At 41.1% G+C, this 24,846-nt stretch overlaps 1 protein-coding gene across 3 annotated transcripts in view; it reads left to right on the top strand.

The window, feature by feature from the left end:
- COL8A1 (collagen type VIII alpha 1 chain) overlaps positions 1-6,269 on the top strand; it is a 154,809-nt gene extending 148,540 nt beyond the window's left edge. For all 3 annotated transcript variants that reach the window (XM_077774937.1, XM_077774935.1, XM_077774936.1), the window contains one exon: positions 1,715-6,269. In XM_077774937.1, the coding sequence (XP_077631063.1) occupies positions 1,715-3,621 (1,907 nt within the window). In that variant the 3' untranslated portion in view covers positions 3,622-6,269. The remainder of the gene's footprint in view (positions 1-1,714) is intronic.
- Positions 6,270-24,846: the final 18,577 nt, after the last annotated feature.

Below are 24,846 nucleotides of genomic sequence, written 5' to 3'. Positions count from 1 at the left end.
GAATAATATTGTATGTCAACTATATCTCAATGGGAAAAACAAAAACAAAAACAAAACCCTCTCTGAAATTAGTTTTCTTCATCTATAAAGTTAAGATTTGTTGAGAAAAATCAATGTCATAGGTAAGTAAAAGTGCTACATAAATACTAAAGCACCACAGAAACTTATGAGTTGCTACAGCTGGTCATTCAAGAAATCCTAGGTAAGAACTGGGTATATTCCAGGCACTGTGCTAGACACCAAGGATTCCTGATGAGTAAGACATGACCCTGCCCCAGAAGCTCTTGATATAGTAGCTACACACTAGCATGTTAGAAATAACATGTCTTAATAGCACTAGAATATCTACTTAGCATAAAAGAAGTATTCCCAGTTTTCTTCTCTTTAGGAGCTAATATTCCACTTAAGGGATTATCAGGATTGTTTTTCTTCCTTTCTTGAGTGGGCTGCCTGGCTCGTAGCACTTCCTGTACTTATTCTGATGGGTACCAGATTGCAATTGGGGAATTTGCTAAGAATATAAGTTCTATGGTTCTATTTTGTTCCCTGACAGTAGCTCAATGAAAAATATAATGGTCAGGATTAAGATGTGATTCTTTGTTAAAATAAAACTTTGAGACCATAAGTTTCATTTCTTTACGTTTCGTTTCAGTAGCATAGAGACCCAGAGTTGTGTTGCTGTGAAAGGCACAGCATAATCATCCTAACAAACATGTGCTTTGTATTTTAATAACAATCCGAGAAAGCATACCACCTTTCATATCTATAATCTTATACTGTGACTATATTAACCTTGCTGCACAGAGAGACAATCAGAGACAGTGAAGGCTTAAGTGGCCCAGTCCAGATCTCGTTTCAAGGCCAAGAAGAGCTTTCTGCCCCCGATCCCAGCTCAATTCCTCTCCAAACTGCTTGTCAGCCTAAAGTGCCGTACTCACTTCTCCTGTCTGAAACCTAATTTGCAAATGAGGAATAACTTATTTAAGAATTCATATTTGAGGCTTAGGAAATCCTATAGCACATTAAAGGAATTAAGCAAATGTCTTTGGCTCTAGAAGACAGATATGAAAGATGTTATTAAGCTACATACAAAATAGAATGCTTCTATTCTCCCCGGAAGCCACATAATAATTACTTTCCTTAAGCACATCATACTGCTTTTCAGCATTAAGAGGATATATTATTTAGCCNTCCGACACTGTTTAACACACACACACACACACACACACACACACACACATGCACACACACCTAGAATATATGAGATGAAAATACATATGAATGTCAAGTGATTACCTCTTGAGTAGTGGGCTTATAGGCAACTTTGATTTTTCTTCATCCTTCTTTGAATTTTCCAAAATCTTCATAGCAAACATACCATCACAAAACTTTTATACTTAGAAAAATGTTTCCCCACTACTTTTTAGCTTTTTACATAACCAATGCTGATAAAAGCAGCTGTAGATATCAGTTCTTAAAACAGTATTTCAAACATGACAAAGCAGTTATCAGCTTGATTGTCCTTTAAGTACTGATAACACAGTCCTGGAAGATGAGCACAACATTCCTAGTCTTTCCTCTCAGTAAGTAACAAGCTAAGGTGTCAAAACTAAATAATAATCGTCATGACTTCCTTGAAGTGAGGAATAATAAATACTAATTTTTCTCTTTTTTCCCCCCCTTCCCCCGACTCCCATCCCCTCTCTCCTAATAGAAATACCATTAGCCAGTCTGCGAGGGGAGCAAGGTCCCCGTGGAGAGCCGGGCCCAAGAGGACCGCCTGGGCCCCCTGGCTTACCAGGTCATGGGATACCTGGAACCAAAGGAAAGCCAGGGCCACAGGGATATCCAGGAATTGGAAAACCAGGTATGCCTGGAATGCCAGGAAAGCCAGGAGCCATGGGAATGCCCGGGGCAAAAGGTGAAATTGGACCAAAAGGGGAGATCGGGCCTATGGGGATCCCAGGACCACAAGGGCCTCCAGGGCCTCATGGACTTCCTGGCATTGGGAAACCAGGTGGGCCAGGGTTACCAGGGCAGCCAGGTGCAAAGGGAGAGCGAGGACCCAAAGGACCACCAGGACCTCCAGGCCTCCAGGGTCCTAAAGGAGAGAAGGGCTTTGGGATGCCAGGTCTGCCAGGTCTGAAGGGCCCTCCAGGGATGCACGGCCCGCCTGGCCCTGTTGGACTTCCAGGAGTGGGCAAACCAGGAGTGACCGGCTTCCCTGGGCCCCAAGGCCCCCTGGGAAAGCCAGGTCCTCCAGGAGAACCTGGTCCACAAGGCCCTATTGGGGTCCCAGGAGTTCAAGGGCCTCCTGGGATGCCTGGAGTTGGGAAACCAGGCCAGGATGGGCTCCCTGGCCAGCCAGGGTTTCCAGGTGGAAAAGGGGAGCAAGGACTGCCAGGGCTTCCCGGACCCCCAGGCCTTCCAGGGATTGGGAAACCAGGCTTCCCAGGACCCAAAGGTGACAAGGGCATAGGAGGTCTTCCTGGGGCTCTGGGACCAAGAGGGGAGAAAGGCCCAGTAGGCGCCCCGGGAATGGGGGGTCCCCCAGGAGAGCCAGGCCTGCCAGGAATCCCAGGTCCTATGGGCCCTCCAGGTGCTATTGGTTTTCCTGGACCCAAAGGAGAAGGTGGGGTAGTAGGGCCACAGGGGCCACCAGGTCCCAAGGGTGAGCCAGGGCTTCAAGGCTTCCCGGGAAAGCCAGGTTTCCTTGGTGAAGTAGGGCCTCCTGGCATGAGGGGTTTGCCAGGTCCCATAGGGCCCAAGGGGGAAGCTGGGCTCAAAGGTTTACCAGGGCTCCCTGGTGCTCCTGGGCTGCTTGGACCAAAGGGAGAGCCAGGAATCCCAGGGGACCAGGGTTTACAGGGCCCTCCAGGCATCCCAGGGATTGCGGGCCCCAGTGGGCCCATAGGACCACCTGGAATGCCAGGCCCCAAAGGGGAACCGGGCATCCCAGGGCCCCCTGGGTTCCCTGGAGTAGGGAAGCCTGGAGTAGCAGGACTTCATGGCCCCCCAGGGAAGCCTGGTGCCCTTGGTCCTCAAGGGCAGCCGGGCCTTCCAGGGCCCCCAGGCCCTCCAGGCCCTCCAGGTCCTCCGGCTGTGATGCCCCCTACACCACCACCCCATGGAGAGTATCTGCCAGACATGGGGCTAGGAATTGATGGAGTGAAACCTCCCCATGCCTATGGGGCTAAGAAAGGCAAGAATGGAGGGCCAGCCTATGAGATGCCTGCCTTTACAGCTGAGCTGACTGCACCTTTCCCACCTGTGGGGGCCCCGGTGAAGTTTGACAAACTGCTCTATAATGGCAGACAGAACTACAACCCACAGACAGGCATCTTCACCTGCGAGGTCCCCGGGGTCTACTACTTTGCATACCACGTTCACTGCAAGGGGGGCAACGTGTGGGTTGCTCTGTTCAAGAACAATGAGCCCATGATGTACACGTACGATGAGTATAAAAAGGGCTTTCTGGACCAGGCATCTGGGAGTGCGGTGCTGCTGCTCAGGCCCGGAGACCGAGTGTTCCTCCAGATGCCCTCAGAACAGGCTGCAGGACTGTATGCTGGGCAGTATGTCCATTCCTCCTTTTCAGGATATTTATTGTATCCCATGTAAAAAAGAAAAGAAAGAGATTTACTAGAAGAAAAGAAAATGACGCACCGAAAAAATCCAAATGAAAAACATAATTGCTTCAAAACATTATATAGTTGGAAAGTTATATTTCAGTGAAAATTTGAACCATCGTGTACAAATAAAAACTAAGATGCATGTTTAATGCTCTGCACAGCAGCCTGTAATTGAAAATGATGGGATAGATTTTTGTACCAAGTACTGACACTTGTGTTGTACCCACTGGAATCATATTAGCTGTTGTATTGTTATATGCTTCCATAACCTGCTTATTCAGATCATTCAGAGTATCTCAGTATGAAAGATCATAGCTAATGAAAGTAATTTGCTCATACTGTTTAAAGATTTATAAATATGGCTTAAAGAAATGTCAATGATAACAATTACATACCGTATTTACTTGCAAAATTTCCTCTGTATTTGTGCAGGTATTTTGCCATGGAATGTGGAAGAAGGGGTCTCCTGTGTTACAGGCCCTGTGGGAGGGAATCAGGGGGGACCAGTGGGGTTTTAGTCCAAGGGATATTTCCCTCCTGTCAGAGGCTGTATGTTTTCTCAGCACAAGTCCTACTCAGAACTGTCCAGTCTCTCTAAAAGAACAAGTGAACCAATAGACCGCCGTGTAATTCATTCAGTGCCTTCTCTGTGCCTTGCACTGGGTGAGACATTTGAGGGACATAGACAGTGCCCCAAAAGAAGCTAAAAAACCAACTGGGAGACAGGAGCAGTAGTTAATTCACTTCTTTCTCAAGGGTTCTTTTTGTTTTATTTTCTGTAATTTTTTTTCTTTTTTCTTCCCTTCATGTAATTTCCACTATGACCCAACCAATATACACACGTGGAAGTCATAAGAAAAAATATAGTAACTTCCCAGTTTTGTGGAATGTTCATTATCAACAGCAGCTTTTAATTGCTCACATGCCTATAAAAATTCCCCTTCCTTGCCTACCCATACAAGTGACTACAATGAGGTTTCATCCATGAAGGAGCTATAAGTGTTTCTCAGTAGCTGTTGAATTTTGAAGAAATTTCCTGGTGTAGTATATATTCAAATTGGTATGTCTGAGCTCCCAAAGTCAATTTCCAAAAATCCAAGCCATTCTTTATTTGGGGAGGAAAAGAAGTTTCAGAATTACATGGGAAAATATTTTTTTTGAAAAAATTATTTTTGAAGTTTTAAATTTAAAAAAATAGATGTAACATTTCCTAGTGTAGAAACTAAAGTTGTAGGAAACGAACGGCTTCTTTAGGAGCAACCTATGGAAGAGCTATCTCAAATGTCAAAGGGGAAATAAGAGCCCATGCTTCTTTTGTCACCTCATACTCAGCACAAGTCAAGAATCAATACAAGTTTAAGAGAAAAATAAGTGTCTTTCCAGGTTTTCGCTTAGGTACATATTAACTGCCTCGGGCATTCAAATCTGGTCTCAAAACACAGACAAAATATTTTGGTCAGCTATGAGTGTGCTGCTGACACTATAAGGCACTGGGGGATATAATGTGGGGTTACAGTGGTGAAATCTTGTATCTCTTCCTCAAAATTACAAGTGAGAAGTTGAGGGGAACGGTACAGATGGAAAAATACACAAATAAATACGGTATAAACACACATGGAAATGTGTCTATGTCAAATCTGAAACATTTTAACCATCAAGAAAATCCTCCCCAACCTAATAGGTGTCTTTTCCCTTAGATGGTATCGGAGCACCATTCTTGTCAATTTCTTAAACAGAGAAATGAGTTCATTACCAGAGGGTTTCTTATTCACTGCTAATTATATGACAAACTTTTCCCATCAAAAGATACCCAACCCAACCTTCATTTTCAAAGCAGACAGTGTTTATGTGGCCAAATATCCTTCAGGTTCGTCTTGCGGATGCTGGTTTTGGACTGATGACTATGGAGGCAAGAAGGATCCACTGGGCTCCTTCAGCTAAACAGATGCATTGAAATGGCTTGGAAGCAAGTCAGATCAGTTGATCTGTAAATCTGTATTTATCTGTACATGTATGGGCTTTTTCATTCCACCAAGTAAGAAAGTACCTCTTTAGGTAAAACCAAATTTCACATTTTAAAATACCTTCCAACTTATTTATTGGTTGTTACTCAATTGCATATATATATATAATACATATATATATATATATAAAATGTGTGTGAGTGTGTATATCATCAGGCATATGCTTCTAACTTTTAAATAGGGGAGGAGCAAAATTTATGCCAAATACTGTGTATTCTACAATGGTGCTAATCTCAGAGCTAAATGAATTACTCCATTTAATTTAAAAAAGAGTTTTAAATAATTATATATGTGTCTGTGTTTCCCTCTTAAGTGTTGCACATCCTGTTAACACATTAGCATAAAAGCAGATGAAACAACCACATGTTTGAAAGTCTAGGGATAGTGCTATAATCCCTACTTAATTCAAAATCAACTAGAACTTTTCCATGTGAAATGAACCAAATTGGCATTATGTTATTTAAACAGAGAGTTTTAATGCAGTATGACATCCCACAGAGGAAAAGAATGTCTGTAGTGGGTGACTGTTCTCAAATATTTTACAGAACACCATGAAAGGTGAACAGACTGGTAACTTTTTTGAGTTTCCATGATAGATTTGAGACTTGTCAATAGCAAATCACTTTTGTATTTAAATTTTTGTACTGATTTGAAAAAAAGACTTATTAAATACCTTTAAAAGTATGTTTCTCATCTTGTTTGTATCACTCAGCTGACACTGAACCTCATAATTTTTTTATCCCCCTATGTAATAATGAGCTGCTGAAACAGAGACCTAAATCATAGGTTAAACAAGATGATTATTTCTCTTTGACACAACAGGTCTGAGCATCAGCGGTCCAGGGCCAGCTGGTAGCAGCTCAGTCAGGGCCCTAGGTTCTTTCTATCTTGCTGCTTTTCCACCCTAAAGTTGTTTCCCTCATCCCCAAGGTCCAGGGCAGCTAACCATCATAGCTACATTCCAGCCAGTGGGATGGTGAAAAAATCAGGAAGGGGAGAGCATGCTCCCTAATTAAAGAACTGAACCCAGGAGTTGCTTACATTACTCCCTCCCACATCCCATTGTTCCGAATTTAGTCACATTGCCCAAAGCTGCCAAGAGAGTGTGGGAAATTGAGTATTTATTCAGGGTAACCACATGCCCAGCTGAAATCAGGGATTCTCTTAACATGGAAGAAGAGAGAACAGATATTAGGGGACAATGAGCTGCTGCATCTGTCACATCCATCATAAAAGAAAAAAACTGCAACAAACCTTTCTTCCCCAACAAGAAACCAATCCTCAAATACTCTACTCTTTTTGGTTTGCCACACTAGAGCCAAATATTTTAAGGGGAGATAGTGGGGAGTAGAGCTACAGAGCAGAAGTAGACCTGTTTCAAGAATCTAAGGGTCTTAAGCATCACTGATGAAAGAATTCTGCTGCAATGATTTATCAAGCTCAGAATGATTCTAACTATGTCTATGATATTATAAAGAAACCATTTAAACCACTCCATAAGCAAGTGTGTATCACCCAACTGTGGGCTGATTAACTCACTTGCTTAAACCATCAATCTGGAAACCCAAGACCACAGTTTCCATTCCCAATCAGCCCAATTAGTTCAATTTCATTCCACAGCTAAAGACTGTAAAGACTCTTCTATAACATGGACCAATCATCTTGTATGCACACACTGTTTGTCACAAAAGTAAACAGAAGGATGGATATAGGAGACCCAAGCAAGGAGGAATAAATGGTTGGAATTCAGAGTGCTAGACAAGCAAGGCAAATCCATCATAATAGGTCTGCAGCATCCCCTTGCCTTAAAACAAAACACAAAGTAGCCCCACTCTGCATTTCATACTATTAGTACTCAAGGGCAATGTGAAGGATACAAAGGCAACAGAAAACATGGCCCTCATTCTTAAAAAAAAAAAAAAAAAAATCATCTTCTGTTTGGAGCGTATCAAGATGCTTGTTAAATAAGAGATTAATTTCCATGTGATATGCAAACAAATATAAACAAATGTGGCGCGGTGCGGAGAGGATGCACACGGGATGGGATGCATGCTAGATTCAGAAAGAAAAAGACCATTCCATGCTGCTGCCTTGCTAGAAATGCTCTGAATTGTCTCCTGCATAATTCCTCCTCAGCCCTCAAAACACAGCTCAAGCATCACCTCCTCTCCCGGACTGCTCACAGTTAGTCACCTTCTCCCCTGTGACTTCTGTCCCTTTACTTTCCCTGCCTTGTAACTGACCTGTTTCTGTATCCCGTGTTTGAGAGAGAGTAGCAGGCACTGTTTCATCTTTCATCCACAGCCCTCACAGAGTGCTGGTCCAGTACCTAATCAGAAGGAAGAAAGAAGAATGAATCTCTCGAGGCAGCTCTGGGAGGCAGTGCTAAAGTTGGTATAAGTTGCTCTAGGATTCCAAGATTCCACAGAAGGTTATGTAGTCCAAGGTTATTTAGAAGCTCAGTGTGGGATGAAACCTAATAACAGTGTTTCGGAGAGGATTTTTAAAGAAATCACCTTTAATTTGATGGACTTTGAATAGCACAGGACATCCCAAGAGGAACAGGCTCTGTTCCTCTAATAGAGAGGAGGAAACAGCTATTTTTGTGAGTGTGAGTGTGTGTGTGTGTGTGTGTGTGTGTGTGTGTGTGTTTTCTGGGGCAGGAGGGGAACAGGGCAATTTGGGATCATGGAAATAGCCTAACTAGATCAGAGGATCTACTCAAGCACTAGTAAAGGAAACTAAGTTAATAACCAAAGAAGGGTCGAATGATATAGGGCTTTACATATAGGAGAGAGGCATTTTTACTTTAATATGCTGCAAGAAGACACTGTACGTCTTTAAGTGGGAAAATGGTATGAAAATAAGTATTTTAGAAAAGTTACCTTGATGAGCCTATGAAGAAGGTGAATTACAAGCAGTAAAACTAATGAGGAAATCAGAACAGCTTCATTCCAGAAACGGGATGATGGTTTGGTGGTAAACAGTCCTAAACAAGTCTCATGAGTAAAGGTCACATGTCAGGTCAAGGGTCAGGATTTAAGGAATGCAAAACAATGGAACTAGTTCAAGGATGAGGAAATTAAACAAAGAAGAATGGAAAATTGAAAAGACAGTTGAAAGACCAAGGTGAACTTGGGGACAATCCTAGGATGGCCTTATGAGGGAAAAGGAAGCTTGTTCCAAAGGTGGTTTCTTCTCACTGATACACCTGGAAGTGGCGCCATGGACAGACACAGGTAGTCCACTAGAAAAGCCCATGCCAGGCAGGGAAATGAGGAGACACTCAGTTTATTTATAGACTTGTGGGATGAAAATGCATTTAGTAGGAAGATGAAAGGTAGATCCACCAGCCTGGAGAGAGACCTGTGGCCTATTGTAGTAAGGGAGAAAAAGGTCAACTTGAAATTAGTAGCACCATTTGCAGATAAAAAACATTAAATAGCTTTAAAATATCCTTCTTTACTTATTACAAGAATTTGTTTAAGAAATCTTTCATAATAGATACAGCAAAGATAGCTATCATCCCAATCCATATGTAATTACAATGAATTCTAAGTACACAGGGCAAAAAAAAAAAAAAAAAAGAATCAATCATATTTTACTATATTTCAGAAAAGTTTTCTCCTTAATGGTTTGTGACTCTAATAATACAAATGTTCATGTCACCCCCTATCATGCATGAAGAAGAAAAGTCTCTATGGAGTAAGACTTAGAGTTCTCTTTCTTCTAGCAAAGAGTTATACAAAATTTCTGATGCTTTCTTTCACTTCCAAAACCAGCATTTATATCATGATAAATTTTATCTTCAAACAACTCATTTTTTTATGATATCAAATACCTCTTAATGATTTTTATTATCAGAAAAAGATTTCTTTTCTAATTCCTAGAGACAAATGTAATGGAATTTAAAATCAAAAGTGGGGCATATCATTCCATTTTAACAAGTTATTCGGAAGTTTCTCATATGTGTTACTGAAACACAGGACCATCTAATCAAATTTTCCTTTGAGGAATCCAGAACCTTTCCGGAGATTTTTTTTTTCTTTGCTATCTTATTGCAAGTAAAAAAAGATTTTTATTAGAATCAAAAGCACTTCTAAATTAAAGTTTATGAATCCTGGGGAGGCTTACATTTCACATGCCTGGAAAGACCTAAAAGTTAATTTTGTAATGAGCAAGGCCAAGTCACCTTTCATCTAACAAGTTGGCAGCATGTTCACATCTGCTCTTTATTCATGGGATGAGAGATACAAGAGAGAAAGCTCATGAAATGTTTACCCTACCAGTCTCCGATTGTCTACTGGTAATAATAGTTGGCTTTTCCCATTAAAGATGAAGTGATCCTTGTCATTTGCTCTACCAAACCAGAGTAATCAACACAGAAGATGTAGGAAAGGGCTCTGGGCCAGATTCAGAGAACAAATCTCAACTCTTCTATTTGTCAGCTGGTCACCTTAAGTAAATTATTTAACCTCTCTAAACTTCAGCTTTTGGACCTGTAAAATAGTAAGTAATAATAATTACTATCTTTTACAATAGTTGGAAGAGCAGATGAAGTAGTAGGGTATGCTACAGAGGGGTAACAATTGCTATCACTGACTGAGTGCCAAACCACGTACCAAAAACTACTTTTTCTATATTAACTTAGTTACTCCTCATAGTAACTCTATTATTAGCTCCATTTTATAGCTAAAGAAATTATACCATAGTAACTTGTTAAATGGCAATGCCAGGATTTTAACCCAAGCATCTGGCTTCATAGTCCACATTCTGAGCTATTATACCATATTGCCTCAAGGCAGAAAGATAAAAGTTCTCAGCTGTCTAAGTAACCACTGAAGGTTCAGAATATTAGCTTGCCTCAAAGAGAAACAGAGACAACCAAGTTCTGAAGTTATTTCTTAGTTATTGGCATTACCAGAGACAATAGAAAAGGCCAGCTACCAGAGGACCATGTTGCCAAATTCTGGTGAATCTTAGGAGATAAGAGCACTTTATTTATTTATTTTTAATGTTTATTTATTTGTTTATTTACTTATTGAGAGAGAGAGAGAGAGAGATTGAATATCCCAAGCAGGCTCCACGTTGTCAGCACAGAACTGGACTTGGGGCTCAATCTCACGATTGTGAGATCATGACCTGTGCTGAAATCAAGAGTCAGACGCTTAGCCAACTGAGCCACCTCGGTGTCCCCATATGTGGCTTTAAAAATTAAACTGCTGATGGGAATGTAAAACTGGGCACTATGGAAAACAGTACAGTGGTTCCTCAAAAAATATGTATAGTCACCATATGATCAAGCATTTCTACTTCTGGGTATATACCCAAAAGAATTAAAAGGATTCAACAGATATTTGTCCATTCATGTTCATAGCAACATCATTCACAATACCTAAAAGGTGGAAGTTACCCAAATGTCCATTAATGGACGAATGGATAAACAAAATGTGGTATGTGTGTACAATGGAATATTATTTTTTCTTAATAAGAAAAAAGAAAAAACGAAGGGCATCAGGGTGGCTCAGTCAATTAAGCATCTGACTCTTGATTTAGGCTCAGGTCATGATCTCATGGTTCATGATTTCAAGCCCTGTGTAGGGCTCCATGGTGACAGTGCAGAGCCTGCTTGGGATTCTCTTTCTGCCACCCCCCCCCACCCAGGTGTGCTATTTCTCTCTCTCAAAATAAATAAACTTAAAAAAAAAAAAAAGAAAAATGGAAATTGTGACACCTGCCACAACATGGATGAAACTAGAGGGCATTATTAAGAGAAATAAGCCAGTGACAAAAGGACAAATATTGTATGATTCCACTTATATAAGGTACCTAGTCATATTTATAGACATAAAATAGAAGGAAGGTTGCCAATAACGGAGAAGGTGGGAATGGAGAGTTATTGCTGACGGATATAGAGATTCAATTTTGCAAGATAGAGTTCTGGTCATCAGTGGTGGTCATGGCTACATAACAATGTGTATGTACTGAATGCCACTAAACTGTACACTTTAAAAATAGTTAAGATGGTAAACATTATGTTATGTGCATTTTACCACAGTTTTAAAAACTAAAAAAAAAAAAAAAAAAAAAAAAAAACTAGAAGAAAAACTACCTATTAATAGGAATAGCCCATGATGTAGAAGATAATTGGAAATGACTCCAGCAGCCTCCCTTACCTCCCAGTTTACCACAGTGTTCACCAAATGGGTAAGGAGTCTAAGCACCACCACTGTGGTGGTCCAAAAACTGTAAGTCCCAACCTTTGACACGGAAGTTCTGCAGGTTGTTGCAGGGACTGCCACTCACTGCACCTTCTCTACTTGAGTAAATGATACCTTCCCAGGAACTTAGACCTCAATGCCAGACAGTCCATCTTCACCCAGAGGCCCCAAAATGCAAACTAGAATTGAGTTTCCTTTCTTTTTCAAGCATAAACATGAAATCTGAATGCCAATTTTATGGTTCCAAAGATGAAGTTAAAGGTAGGGTTTTTCATCCTATAATGAGGGGATCTTTATAGAGCCTATACACACTCAAGATATGAGAGAAACAAAAGTAAGTTTTACTTAAGCAACCTGACTTCACCAGAAGAAAGGGAAAACTCACTGCCACGGTAAGCAGATACCCTGCCTCAGTTAGAAAGGAAGTGAGTGAGCACTGTTGAGCAACTTACAGGTCACTGAAGAACAAGAGCTCCCTCTCATGGCTGAAAGAGGAAAAGCAGTTCCACTTGCAGGTTTTTTTCTATCATGAATTCAGTGGGTCAGGAATCTGTAGAGAACCAAGTGGGGATGGTTTCTCTCTGCCCTGTAATGTCTAGGACTACAACAGAGGGTGAATCAACAACGAGGGCCTAAAATCACCAAGAGATACCTTCATTTACAGGTCTGGCTATTGATACTGGTTGTTAGCAGAGACCTCAGCTGAGCTATAGCTAGAAATACCTCCATGTTTTATTTTCAGGTTGCTTCTGTGTGGGCTACCTTGGGTTTTCTCATAGCATGACATCTAGGTTCCAAGTGAACATGCCAAGGAATAAGTGTCATACTGTAAGCAAATTACGCAGGATGGGAAATATTAGTGGCTATCTCTAGAAAATACAACGTGCCATGTCTGGTTGTTTAGTGTGTTGACTGTGGTAGATACTCCCCAGTGGACCTAGACATGGGACACAAAGATCCACACACTTTTGCCCACTCCCTTAGGTCCCTCCACATGCCTCTTCCCAGCTCTCTTTGATGTTGAACAAATATTATATCTCAGGCCCTTGACCCACTCAATCACCAATCACTCAACCACACCAATCACTATTGCTCAAGACTGTTTAACCTTGGGGTGCCTGGGTGGTTCAGTCAGTTGAGTATTCAACTCTTGATCTCAGTTCAGGTCATGATCCCAGGGTCATGGGATTGAGCCCCACATCAGGCTATGTGCTGAGCATTCTATCTCTCTCTCTCTCTTCCTCTGCCTCCTCCCCATCTCACGCTTTCGCTCTTAAATAAATAAATAAATTAATTAATTAATTAAAAAATGAATAAATAAATAAATAAATAAAGACTGTTTATCCTGATCTCACTTTCTCTTTCCATTCAAAGGAAATGGTTAAATGTACACCTAGAAGCTCTGCGCATTGTCCTTACCACTGTCCTTTGTGGCCCCTCTCCAAGGAGGACAGTAGTACAGTAACAGTCCATTTTCAGTTCTACCAACATGCCAAGCTTGAACCAGTCTTGAATATTTTCCTCTATCATCAGGTGGTCACAGGGAAAATGCTGGGAGGCCATACGTGTGAGCTGAGGAATACAACTGACATGGGGACCTGGGCCATCTGTTCATGTATTTATTGAAGACTTCTGGGCCCGCTTAGATGTGAACTCATGTAAACCATTTCTATTGTTCAGTGAATTGCTGACGTGTGCACCCGACTTTATCAAACCTAGGTCCTGAAGGGCAGCTCTGTTCATATAATTATTTATGTTCCATTGTCAAATGCTCGGTTTCTACTAGAGCTTTGTATCATGCCAGTAGTTGCTTTCTGAATGGTCAAGTTATGGAAGGCATTGCCTTACTCTAGAACCCTAGGAGTTTGTGCTGTGATTCTCCTTTTAGGTCCAGCCAGATTTTACACAGCATCATTATCTTTCACCTAGCACCTTGGGATCTGCCACATCATTATGAACTGAGTGGAAAAGCAGTTTGTGTCACAGCTTGGAACTGCTGCTGAGTCCTCTCTTCTCAAAACTGGTAGCCTTTTGAGTCACCTGACTTAACTGGCATCTGATCAATGCCATTTGAGTCACCTGATAAATGGGTTAGAGCATTGTTTACAAGTGGCTACCTGCAAAACCCAGAAGTACATCAAATAGCATTTCTATTCTTGGTGGTAAGAGATGAAAGATGCAAGAACTTTTCATTTACCATGAAGGAGATATCCAGACATACCTGATACCCACACTCTTAAAAATGTGATCAATGTTGCAGGATCTTAAACATCTGTAACTTATCTCTCACCTTTGGGCATACATGTATTTTACTAGGGCACTTAGAATATTTGCCATTTCCTGCTTCCTAGATTCAATTAATATGATTTAATCAATATAATGGATCAATATGATATTATGAGGAAGAATAAAATAATCAAAGTCCTTTTGAACTGTATTATGACAAAGAACAGGAGAGTTGACCAGCCTTGGGAGTGTACATAGGAAAGCATTCACAGTTTTGAGTGAATATGAACTCAATCTTCCCAAGTGAATGCAAATTGCTTTTGATCTTCTCTCCTGCTGGGGATTTTGTTTTTAAATTTTTTTAGTGTTTATTTTTGAGAGAGAGAGAGCGCGAGAGCACATGAGTAGTAGAGGAGCAGAGAGCAAGGGAGACACAGAATGTGAAGCAGGCTCTAGACCCTGAGCTGTCAGCACAGAGCCCAACACAGGTCTCGAACTCAAGAACCATGAAATCATGACTTGAGCCGAAGTTGGAAGCTTAATCAACTGAGCCATCCAGATGGCCCCTTGCTAGGGATTTAAAGAACACATTTGCCAGATCAAAATCACATAGCAATTGGGGAGGGGAAAAAAAAATCACATAGCAAGTGCTGTGTTGACAGATTCAACCAAAGATACAACACCTGGTATATACTCTATGATTACATATACCATTTAAGTTTATGAACCCATTATTTCACATGGCCCATCTGGCATAGGGGCACCATACTGATAAGCCAACCCTCCTGAAACCTTCAGGTCTTTTAGGCGGACATTAATCTCTGCATTTCCACTCGAGTGAGATAGGGTTTCCAATTTACTATCTTTGCTGGGGAGTGGGGAGGAGAGAGGCAGTTGCAGGGGCTTCCACTTGGCTCTTCCTATTCTAATGGTTTTTACTTCACAGATCAGAGAATTAATGTGATGGTTCTACCAGTTGTTAAATATATCCATTTCAATTATGCACTCAGCAACTGGAGATACAAATTAATTGGAGTCACCATGATACAGATTTGGGCCAGGATTTTATTACCTTGCACCCATATGCCCACTCTAACAGGAGGTTATAGGATTCCCTGAATCAATGTAGTTCACCCTGTATTCAACAGCCCTTTAAAGAGCTGGGTATTTTCCATTTTTTCAATGTACCATTACTCTGAAAAGAAGGCCACAGGTTACATTGGAAAAGGTATGAGTATGTAGTGCATACACCAGTGGCATTGCAGAGAACTTCAGAAGGAAGAAGTTTCTTTAATCATATTGCCTTTAATCAATGCGCTCTGGATTTGAACCAGCTCGTATCTGGAAACAGCTCCAGAGATCATGTTTTTCCATTTGGGCATCTGACATCTGCCTTGTGTTCACCAGTTCTTAATTGTGTTGTTTTGGTTGTTGTTACATAGGTCAACAAGACCCTCATTAACTTCTGATCTATTTTGCTCTTAGGAATACCCATGGTCTATAGAATATCATAGATCCCTTACATTTTATGGATCCCTGATTGATCATTACATTTGCTTTTGATGGTTAAATGCTGCCAACTACCTTTGCTGTTCTGAAATTCTATCACTCACTCAATGATGCTACAGCATCTCTTACTGTCATTTCTGGCCTGCAAAGGACAGTTACCATTGAGCCTGTCAACTATGTCAATACCTACTCACTACAGCAATCTTACTGCTTTAATGAAAGGATGTCTTCTAGGCTCTCCCAAGGAACAGTCAGCTGGTAGATTCTCTAGGCATACAAAGTAAAACCATTCTAAGAAGCCCACTACTCTGAGCCCCCTGACCTTCTCCTTAATACCTACCAAAGCAATTCTGACATCTCCTTTACTGTAGATTACCAGTGTGTCCAAGCTTCAAGCTGCCATTCTTAAAGGGTGTTAGGACTTACTGAAACATATTAAATCATTAGTCACTGCAGAGTGTCCCTATATCAATAACCTCTCTCCTACCCAGCTTTACACACTGCTAGTCCAATACTCTCAAGATCCATTACCTTATGAAATTCTTGGTTTCAACTGATACATATATTAATCTGTGGCTTTTCTTCTGAATAAATAATTTTCATATACAGTAGAGACTATAGTTTTTACTGTCTGTGTTAAAATCTAATTGTAGTTATTGATGAAGAAGCAATGAGGGGAGGTCAGGGCTCTAACATCATCTTGTGAGGCAACTAAGATAGGCCTTGAATGGTCTCTAGGTATTAGAAGGCCACTTTCTTCAGCCAGGGGGAAAAGACCCTTCTCTGAATTCCCAGAAGGCTCAGAAATCTGGAGGCTCAGAGACTTCAAGCACATCTGCCCAAATGTTCCCGTCTCAGAGTCTCTCTCCTTCCTTTTTGGGACTTGATATCAGCACAGGAAACATGTCAACCTGTGCATTCAATCTCTTTATAATTCTGCCACCCTTTAAATCAAATTCTGGGCTGAATGGCCAATACAGTATGGCCTCTTATTACGAAGAATAATATCTGGCTTTCTTAGCATGTTCAGAATTTATAAGAATCTATCATTCTCTTTCCCCAAAGCTTTTAGAGCAGTTAACAACAACCAGCCAACTCCACAATCTTTATAACTACAATTGCCTCATATCGTTTAAGTGCTGAAGCTATTTCACACAACAAAAGTTTCCCCTTCAACCTGTACTTCCTAATCTACCATAGGTAAAGTGACTGTGTCTTAGTAATTGTGCTGCTATAGTACACCAGAAGTTTGTAACACTCTTTTTCACCATTACCAATCACATCTTTGTTGCCATCTAATCAGTGTAGTAAACAGGCTCCCAAATTTTGTCTTGAGGGTCTGCTTTCTAGACTATTTCTAATTCTAATTATCTTAGTTTTAGGTTGTTTCCAAAGCAGACTCTAAGACAGACTTTGGTGCAGGTAGATTTTTGAGGAAGTGATCTCAGGAAGCACAAGTAAGGGAGTGGGGAAAAGAGACAGGAAATACAGAAAAAGCAACAAAGTGTCGATCTGGGGACACTTTAAGAAGCTGTGTAAAGTGCATCTCAGAATTGTTCCACCAAAGGACAGAGAACCTGGAGGAATTATCTACTAATGCCTATTCCCCATTGGTTGCCCTTGGGAGCATTAACTTCTTTAAATTTTGGCTCAGTAAGCTCCCACAGTGCCAAAGAAGAAGACAGTAGGGGTGCTCAGGGAAGGAACCTGTCAGCATGATGGAAATGGTCCACCACAACTGCAAGGGAACTTAGACATGGGCCAAGGGAAAATAGAGTAGGGCATTCACAGTTTTGCTTCAAAATAATACTGAATAATGAAAAAGAACACAGTTTGAATAAAATAACAATGTCTCTGCCCCCAGTTCCTGGTACTGAGCTCCTAAAACCCTAGGAATTTCCTAAGTGATAGGGGCACAAAGAGCACCTTTTCTTTCTAAAATTTGTTTTAACCCTGCTTCCTGACACAAGGAACTTCTAAATTCCTTAAAATTTCCTGCATGATAGGAGAGTATTTTTTTCTGATAAAGTGTCACTTGATGGGCTCCTGGAGTGTGGCTGTTTACCAGAAAGGTCAAGTCATAATTCGAAGATTGTAACTTTCAGCCCCACTCCCCACTCTTCCAGGAAGAGGAAAGGAGCTGGAAATTAAGTTAATGAGTCATGCCTACGTGATAAAGCCTCCATAAATATCCTACAAGTATGGCATTCAGAGAGCTTCCAGGTTGGCAAACACATTCACACATGTAGAGGTTGGCGCATCCCAACTCCCATGCTTGGGACCATTCTAGACCTTATGCATATCTTCATCTTCCTGTTCATCTGTATCCTTTATATAATAAACTGATAAACATAAGTATTTCTTAGTTCTGTGAGCTGTTCTCGCAAATGATCAAACCCAACAAGGAGGTCATGGGAACCTCTGATTATAGCCAGTATGTCAGAAGCACAGGTGACAACCTGACAATACAACTGGCATCTGAGGTGGATTGTGGGCCATCTTACAGGACTAAGCTCTTAATCTCTGGGGTCTGTGCTAACTCTGGTTAGTGTCAGAACAGAAGTGATTATAGGACACCCCACTGGTGTGGTGTCAGAGAATTGGTTGATATGTGGAAAACATACACATCTTGTATCAGAAGCATGGTGAGTGTGGTATTAGTGTAAGAGTAAAGGAGAAATACGAGAGTGTTTTTCCCAGAATATATACAATCTATTCTAAATCTACTGGGGTTAGCCCTGCATATTGTTACAACTGATGAGAAGGTTAGTGAACTGGCAGTTCTACCCTGAAGGCAAAAACAAAGAGATAACAGTATGGAAAATATGAAAAGGCTAATGAAGACACTGTGACATCTGAAAAGAGATAGACAATGACCAGTAGAGCAGAACATGAGGTCCTAAAACTGTCCCACAAACACATGGTCACTTGGGTCTATGACAGAGCTATACTGCAGGTTATGGAAGAAAGGAAAGACTGTTTAAATGAATGGTGCTAGGACTACTGCTTATCCTGAAGAAAAGGTGAAACTGTATTCAACCCTAACACCACTACATAAATCAAATCCAAATGCACTCATGGTAAAGAATAAATTTCAAGGGAACTCTTGGTTTCACACAGATGTCAAAGATGTTATGTGGTGGGGAGGAGAGAGGGTGTTTCAGTGGTTATTTATTATGGACAAAATCACTATAAAGAAAGGGTCACTTGATAAGAAAAACACACTAGCAGAAAGATACCACGGCAACCCACCTAGTTCATTTCTCCTCTATCATTTTTGGGATTAAAATGTCACTTAATGCCAGAGACCTGTCATTCCCCAAACTGACAGTGCATCAGATCTCCAAAGCATTCTTAAACTGAATTCTCAGGCCCCATTTAGGACTTACTCAATCAGAACCTCTGGAAGATAGTACCTAGGAGTTTGAATTTTTAATAAGTCTTTCCAGGAAATTCTACCACATAGCCAGAATTAGGAACCACTGTACCAGATCATTATTAGATCTCAGAATTCATTGAGAAAATAGAAGCTACAAGATAGGAATGTCATTGGGGTGCCTGGGTGGCTCAGCTGGTTAAATGTCTGACTGTTGATATCTGCCCAGCTCGTGATTTCATGGTCTGTGAGTTCAAGCTCCAAGTCAGGCTCTGACCTGGCAGTGCGGAGCCTGCTTAAGATTCTCTCTCCCTTTCTCCTTGCCCCTCCCGCACTCGTGCTCTTGCACGTTCTCTCTCAAAATAAATAACTTAAAAAAAAAAAAAACAGACAGGAATGCCATCAAATCTGGTTGCAATCAAGTGGCCCCACTCCCATCAGATTGCATCTCTCCATTGGCTCTGAGTCTCCAACTGTTCCTCTCTGTAAGGACCTGATTTCTATAATTATACCTTCTCTTCCTTGACTTTTAGCAGCACACCTTTGTTTGGGGACCACTCTTCTTCCTTGCTTCCATAACATCACATTTGCCTGATTCTGCTCTTCCCTCTCTAGCCATTCTCCTCTGGGCTCTTTGGTCTCTCCTCCTCTACCTGATGTTGGAATAGTGGAGGCTCAGTGTCTTAGTCATTTCAGGCCATACACATTACCATTGACTGGCTAGCTTAAACAACAAACAAGCTTTCTCACAGTTCAGGAGGCTGGAAGTTCAAGTTCTTGGTGAGGGCCCTCTTTCTAATTTAGAAAGGGCCATCTTCTTGCTGTCCACACATTCTAGAAAGGAACTAGCTAGCTCACTGGCCTCTTATAAGGGCACTAAATACACTCATGAAGCTCCACCCTCATCACCTAACTACCTCCTACAGGGTCCATCTCTAAATACCGTCATGGCAGTATTAGGATTTCAACATGAATAGGGGGGCGGAGTGGGAGATGGGATATAGTCAGTATACTGCACCGAGGAACACTGCATCCTCTTCTCCACATTGTCTACGGGATCTCATCCAGTCCCACTTCTCTTCCATTCTATTTCTACCATCATGTTCCAAGCAATTGCTATCTTACTTGGGTGACTGCCACAGTCTGCAACCTGGTCTTGCTTCTACAGTTCCTGCACACTAGCCAGCTTTGAAAATTCAAGCAGATCTCCCAGGCTAAAAATCCCCCATGGCCTCCTTAGTGAAACCCTTACCATGGCTAAGAAGCCCTTTCAGGTCTGGCCTCTGCCTCCCTTTCCATCCTCCACTCTTGCCATACCCCTCCACTAACCCTTACACCCAGGTCACAGTGCTTATTTCCTTTAGGGTACTTTCATCATTTGAAATTATCTATTGATTTGTTTGTTGTCTGTTTCCACCTTCTCTAAGAGCAAACTTATCATTTGACCCTTAAACTGTTCCTTCATTTCTGTTTTGCTAGTTTCATCAAAGATGATATCATATTTTCATTTTTTAGGACTTGAAATGATTTCTTGGTTCTCTTTTCCTCACAATTTTATTTCCTAACCATAGTCACAAATTGATGGTGATGATCCTCAATTCAGTTCTTCCTTTTTCTATACTGTTTTTTCCCTAGTCCAGTGGATGCGGGTCATTTTTGTTATGAAAGCAATAGGCAGATGGGAAACCACCTACTGGATGAGTGACTGGAGCAAGTTACTTAATTCCCTGCGCCTCACCATCTATAAAATAGAGAGAATAACAATACAAACACGGAGCAGATGCTTTTTGTACCCCTCAGCCCACTTTGAAATCAGCCCAGCCAGGGGAGAAAGTTCTGGGCAGTTGCTAACATTCCACCCCAAGCATGATGACTTACATAACTCTACTCTTCTGTGGCAGCATAGCCTGGGAAGTATCTGAAAATTCAAATTCCTGGCGACAACCCTCAACCAATGGTGGATGGCAGTCAGTGGATAAATGCCCTAGGCTTCACCTTCCTGAAGGTAATTCCAAGGCAGAGTCTACATTGTTTCTCAGAGGGCCCCCAAGAGGATAAAAAGTCAGAGATATAACCAGTTTAATATTCATCCTTCCTTCCTTTATCTCATTCTCCCTGCCTTTATTCCTGTCTCCTACCCCTCACCAGATTACATCCCAAATAAACTACCGGCACCATGCCTGATTTTAGGGGACACTAAACTAAAGTAGTAAGTCTACCAGTTAGGGTCCAGGTAGGAAAAAAAATGAACCCTTTAAGTTGTACAATTAAACAAACTTTAGGGGAGCCTGGGTGGCTCAGTTGGTTAAGTGTCCGACTTCAGCTCAGATTGTGATCTCACAGTTTGTGGGTTTGAGCCCCGCATCGGGATCTGTGCTGACGGCTAGCTCAGAGCCTGGAGCCTGTCTTTGGATTCTCTGTCTCCCTCTCTCTGACCCTCCTCTGCTTATGCTGTCTCTCTCTGTCTCTCAAAAACAAAACAAAAAACAAAAACAAACAAAAAAAATTTTAGTAAAAGTATTCGTGAAGATGAGGTAGATTTAGGAAAACAACAGATGTATGGAACCCAAGAACTAGTAAGAGTGGGGAGCTGTTACTAACCTTAAGTCTGAGGGAATCTTGGGCTTCCAGTGGAAGGATGAGGGCCAGGATGAGTGTGAAGCAAGCAGGTACCTCCAGAAGAACGTTTAGGAGGCACCTGCTCTCACACTTATGTAAGTGCCAGCCTGAGAGTGAGTGCCTCTTTAGATTTTGCATATTAGGCCTCTGCTTGTGGCACCCTAGTCCCTACCTTGAAAAGAAGACAACATAGGGTGTCATTTTTCTCTCATCCTTTGATTTCTTACTGATGCCTCCAACTTGCTGAACCCAAATTTGAAATCAGAGCTTAGGGGAGATTTACATCAGCCTTATAGGAGACAGAAAGGTAGAGAATAGTAAATGGAAAATATCCAATCCAGCGTAGTATCTCACAGAGTTACAATGATTAGATGATTAAGATAAAAACTGCTTAGAAAAGAACCTGAAACATGCTGTTGTTGCTGTTACTATTATTGTCCATATGATGCAAAAGTTTAAATACATTATGAGGGATTCATGGACTCTCTAAAAGTACATGTATAAACTGAGTTCAAGGACAAAGAATGCCAGGCTTCAAGTAAGCTCCTTTCATTGTACGGTGAGCCTTGACAAACCAGTCTTTAAACTTTTTTTTTCCCTTCTAACTCAGTCTTTCCAGCCTTTATACATCATGGCACCCATAGAAAATGACAATATTTTTAAAAAGAAGAAGAAAAAAGAAAATGGCTATATTTGTTCAACACTGGAGTGAAAAGATGAGCCTACTCTCAACCTGAAGCAATTGGCCCAGAAAGCTGACTTGGGAAACAAACTTATCAGGTTGTTTGGTAAATAAAACAATCAGAGTAAATGAAGTTCAAATTCAGTCAGGCAGTCTGTAGATTTTGAGTATCTATTTGTGCCAGGTACTGTTGTGGTCCTATGGCCACAGTGGTGAATAGGAGAGATGAAATTCTAATCCCCAAAGAGGTGAAAGGGGATTGGGTGTGTGATAAGAGGTAACTAAGGCATTTAAGAGGAATGAGATAATGATTCTGACTGCTTGTGTGTGGAAGCAAGACTGAGGAAAGAGGAAAAGCAGGGGGAGTGGTTAGAAGACTGTCACAGTGGCTCAGACCAAGGTTGAGTGGTGGAAGTGATGAGGCTGGTTAAACGGTTAGATTTGGGATATATTTTGGAGACAGATCCCACCAAATTTACCAATGAATCAGATGACAAAGTAACCAAGAGGATGGTGCTGCCACTTACTGAAATGGAAGAGGTTACAACGTGAAAGGGGTTGGGATCCAGGGCACTAGATGAAGACTGATCCTGGGAAAAGATCAAGGACAGTGGGAAAGTGAACTCACATGGGAAGGGAGCAGAACTGTCTAGAAGCTGTGTTATTTGAAATTTGGGGTTGTGAACTGGAATTCTTAGTGAGTTCTTAAATAGTACCTAATTTAACTCTACTGAATACGTCTATTTTGTATAAGTGGATTTTTCCCTTATCTTTTACCTGTGCCAATAAATTACTTTTGTTCTTCTTAATCCTATCTCCTGGCCACACCACATCCTAAATTTTGTGTTTACCACTCTTGTTCCTTGAAATCCCGTATGTATTTTTTGTCTCAATAGTTTTTGGTTTTTCCTGTACTTGAACTTTATAAAATGGCATCTGAAACTTGGCCTTTAACTCAGCATTATGTTTCCAAAATATATCCATAGAGTTATGCGTGTTAATTCATTTCCTATGCTTAATTGAATGATGACGCTATAATGTAGTTACCTATTTTCCTATAGAAACACATTTGGGTTGTTTCCACTATTTTGTTATTACTAACAGTGCTGCTGTGAATATTCTATAGAGTTCAAGAGTTTCTCAAGTGTATATGTTTAGGAGTGGAAACTGCTAGATCATGAGGTGTGTAGGTTTACCTTTACAGGATTGGGTCTAATTGCTTTTCCAAGTGGTTATTACCAATTTACACTCATACCAGTAAGGTCTAAGAATTCCCATTGAAGCATGTACTTGCTAGAATCTGGTAATGTCTGATTAAAAAACAAATTTTGTTTATTTATTTTTGAGAGTGAGAGAGGCAGAGCATGAATGGGGGAGAGGCAGAGACAGGGAGATATAGATTCAGAAGCAGACTCCAGGTTCTGGCTGACAGCCCAGAGGCAGAGCTTGAACCCATGAATGACATGAGCTGAAGTCGGATGCTTTACCCACTGAGCCACCCAGGCATCCCAGTGTCTGACTTTTTAATTTTGTCAATTTCTGCATGAAAAACAGTATTCCATTGTGGTCTCTTTTTTATTTCCCAGCATGATTTCATATGTTTATTGGTCAAAACACTTCCTCTTCCATACTAGTATTTATCTAACTTCCCTTTTCAAAAAACCCATCAATCATTGAAATCTTCTGCCATCTACATTTTCTCATGAAAGGCACATTACTTTTGAAGATTACAGATTATTTTACATTCCCCACATTTGTAACTAATATCTTCCCTTTCAGGGCATGTAAGGCATACTTAAGGCATACTGATAAAGTCTAATCAGTAACACATTTATAAGACACTAGGTGGATTTGGGGTAATTTTTCAGGTAAGATTCTTCGGCAATGTCATTTCCGAGAGTCTATCCAATCATTAATTTAGATCTTTATTCTTACAAATTCTATCTCCTTTACTTTAGCTGGTGACATCTGGAAGGGGGGCTCATATCCTACTCATCTTTAAACCACTAGTCCATGCCCAGTGCGTGTATTTCACACATTTTCGAGTGATTTTTATTTGTGTACGCAGACCATTCTGAAAAAATATCGTCCACACTTAACTTTACAGCAGGCCTCAGCACTCAGCGCCCAGCAGCTATTCCTTGCCCATCTCTGCCACTTCACATCGGGGGTGAGTTAAGAGGTTTTAAGTCTCTTACCAGTAGTTAAGCAGTAACGGACTCTCTTCTCTCGTTTCACAAAACGCGGTAACAAACATAATAGAAGAGGGCGTAAAGGAGACGGATGACTCTTAACTCTCCGGACCACTTGCGTCTTTTCGTGGGTGAGCCCTTTCGGGCCAGTCAACATTTTCTTAACTCATCGTACAAAAAGAACAGTACAATAATCTACAGCAAAGGCCCAACAATTCATGGTCATGAATCCTCGTGCACGTTTCCTAAGAGCACACTATACACACACAGATGCCCAAACACAGACACACGAACGAAAACATACCCACGTGCTCCGGTTTTTTTCCCGCGGCACAAGTTCTTTGAAACGCAACAGGGAAAAATTG

This window comes from Crocuta crocuta, unplaced genomic scaffold (assembly GCF_008692635.1).
Source record: "Crocuta crocuta isolate KB4526 unplaced genomic scaffold, BGI_CrCroc_1.0 scaffold6, whole genome shotgun sequence".
NCBI classification, from domain to species: domain Eukaryota; kingdom Metazoa; phylum Chordata; class Mammalia; order Carnivora; family Hyaenidae; genus Crocuta; species Crocuta crocuta.
Note: the sequence above shows the minus strand (reverse complement) of the source record. Positions and strands in the feature narration are given on the sequence as shown.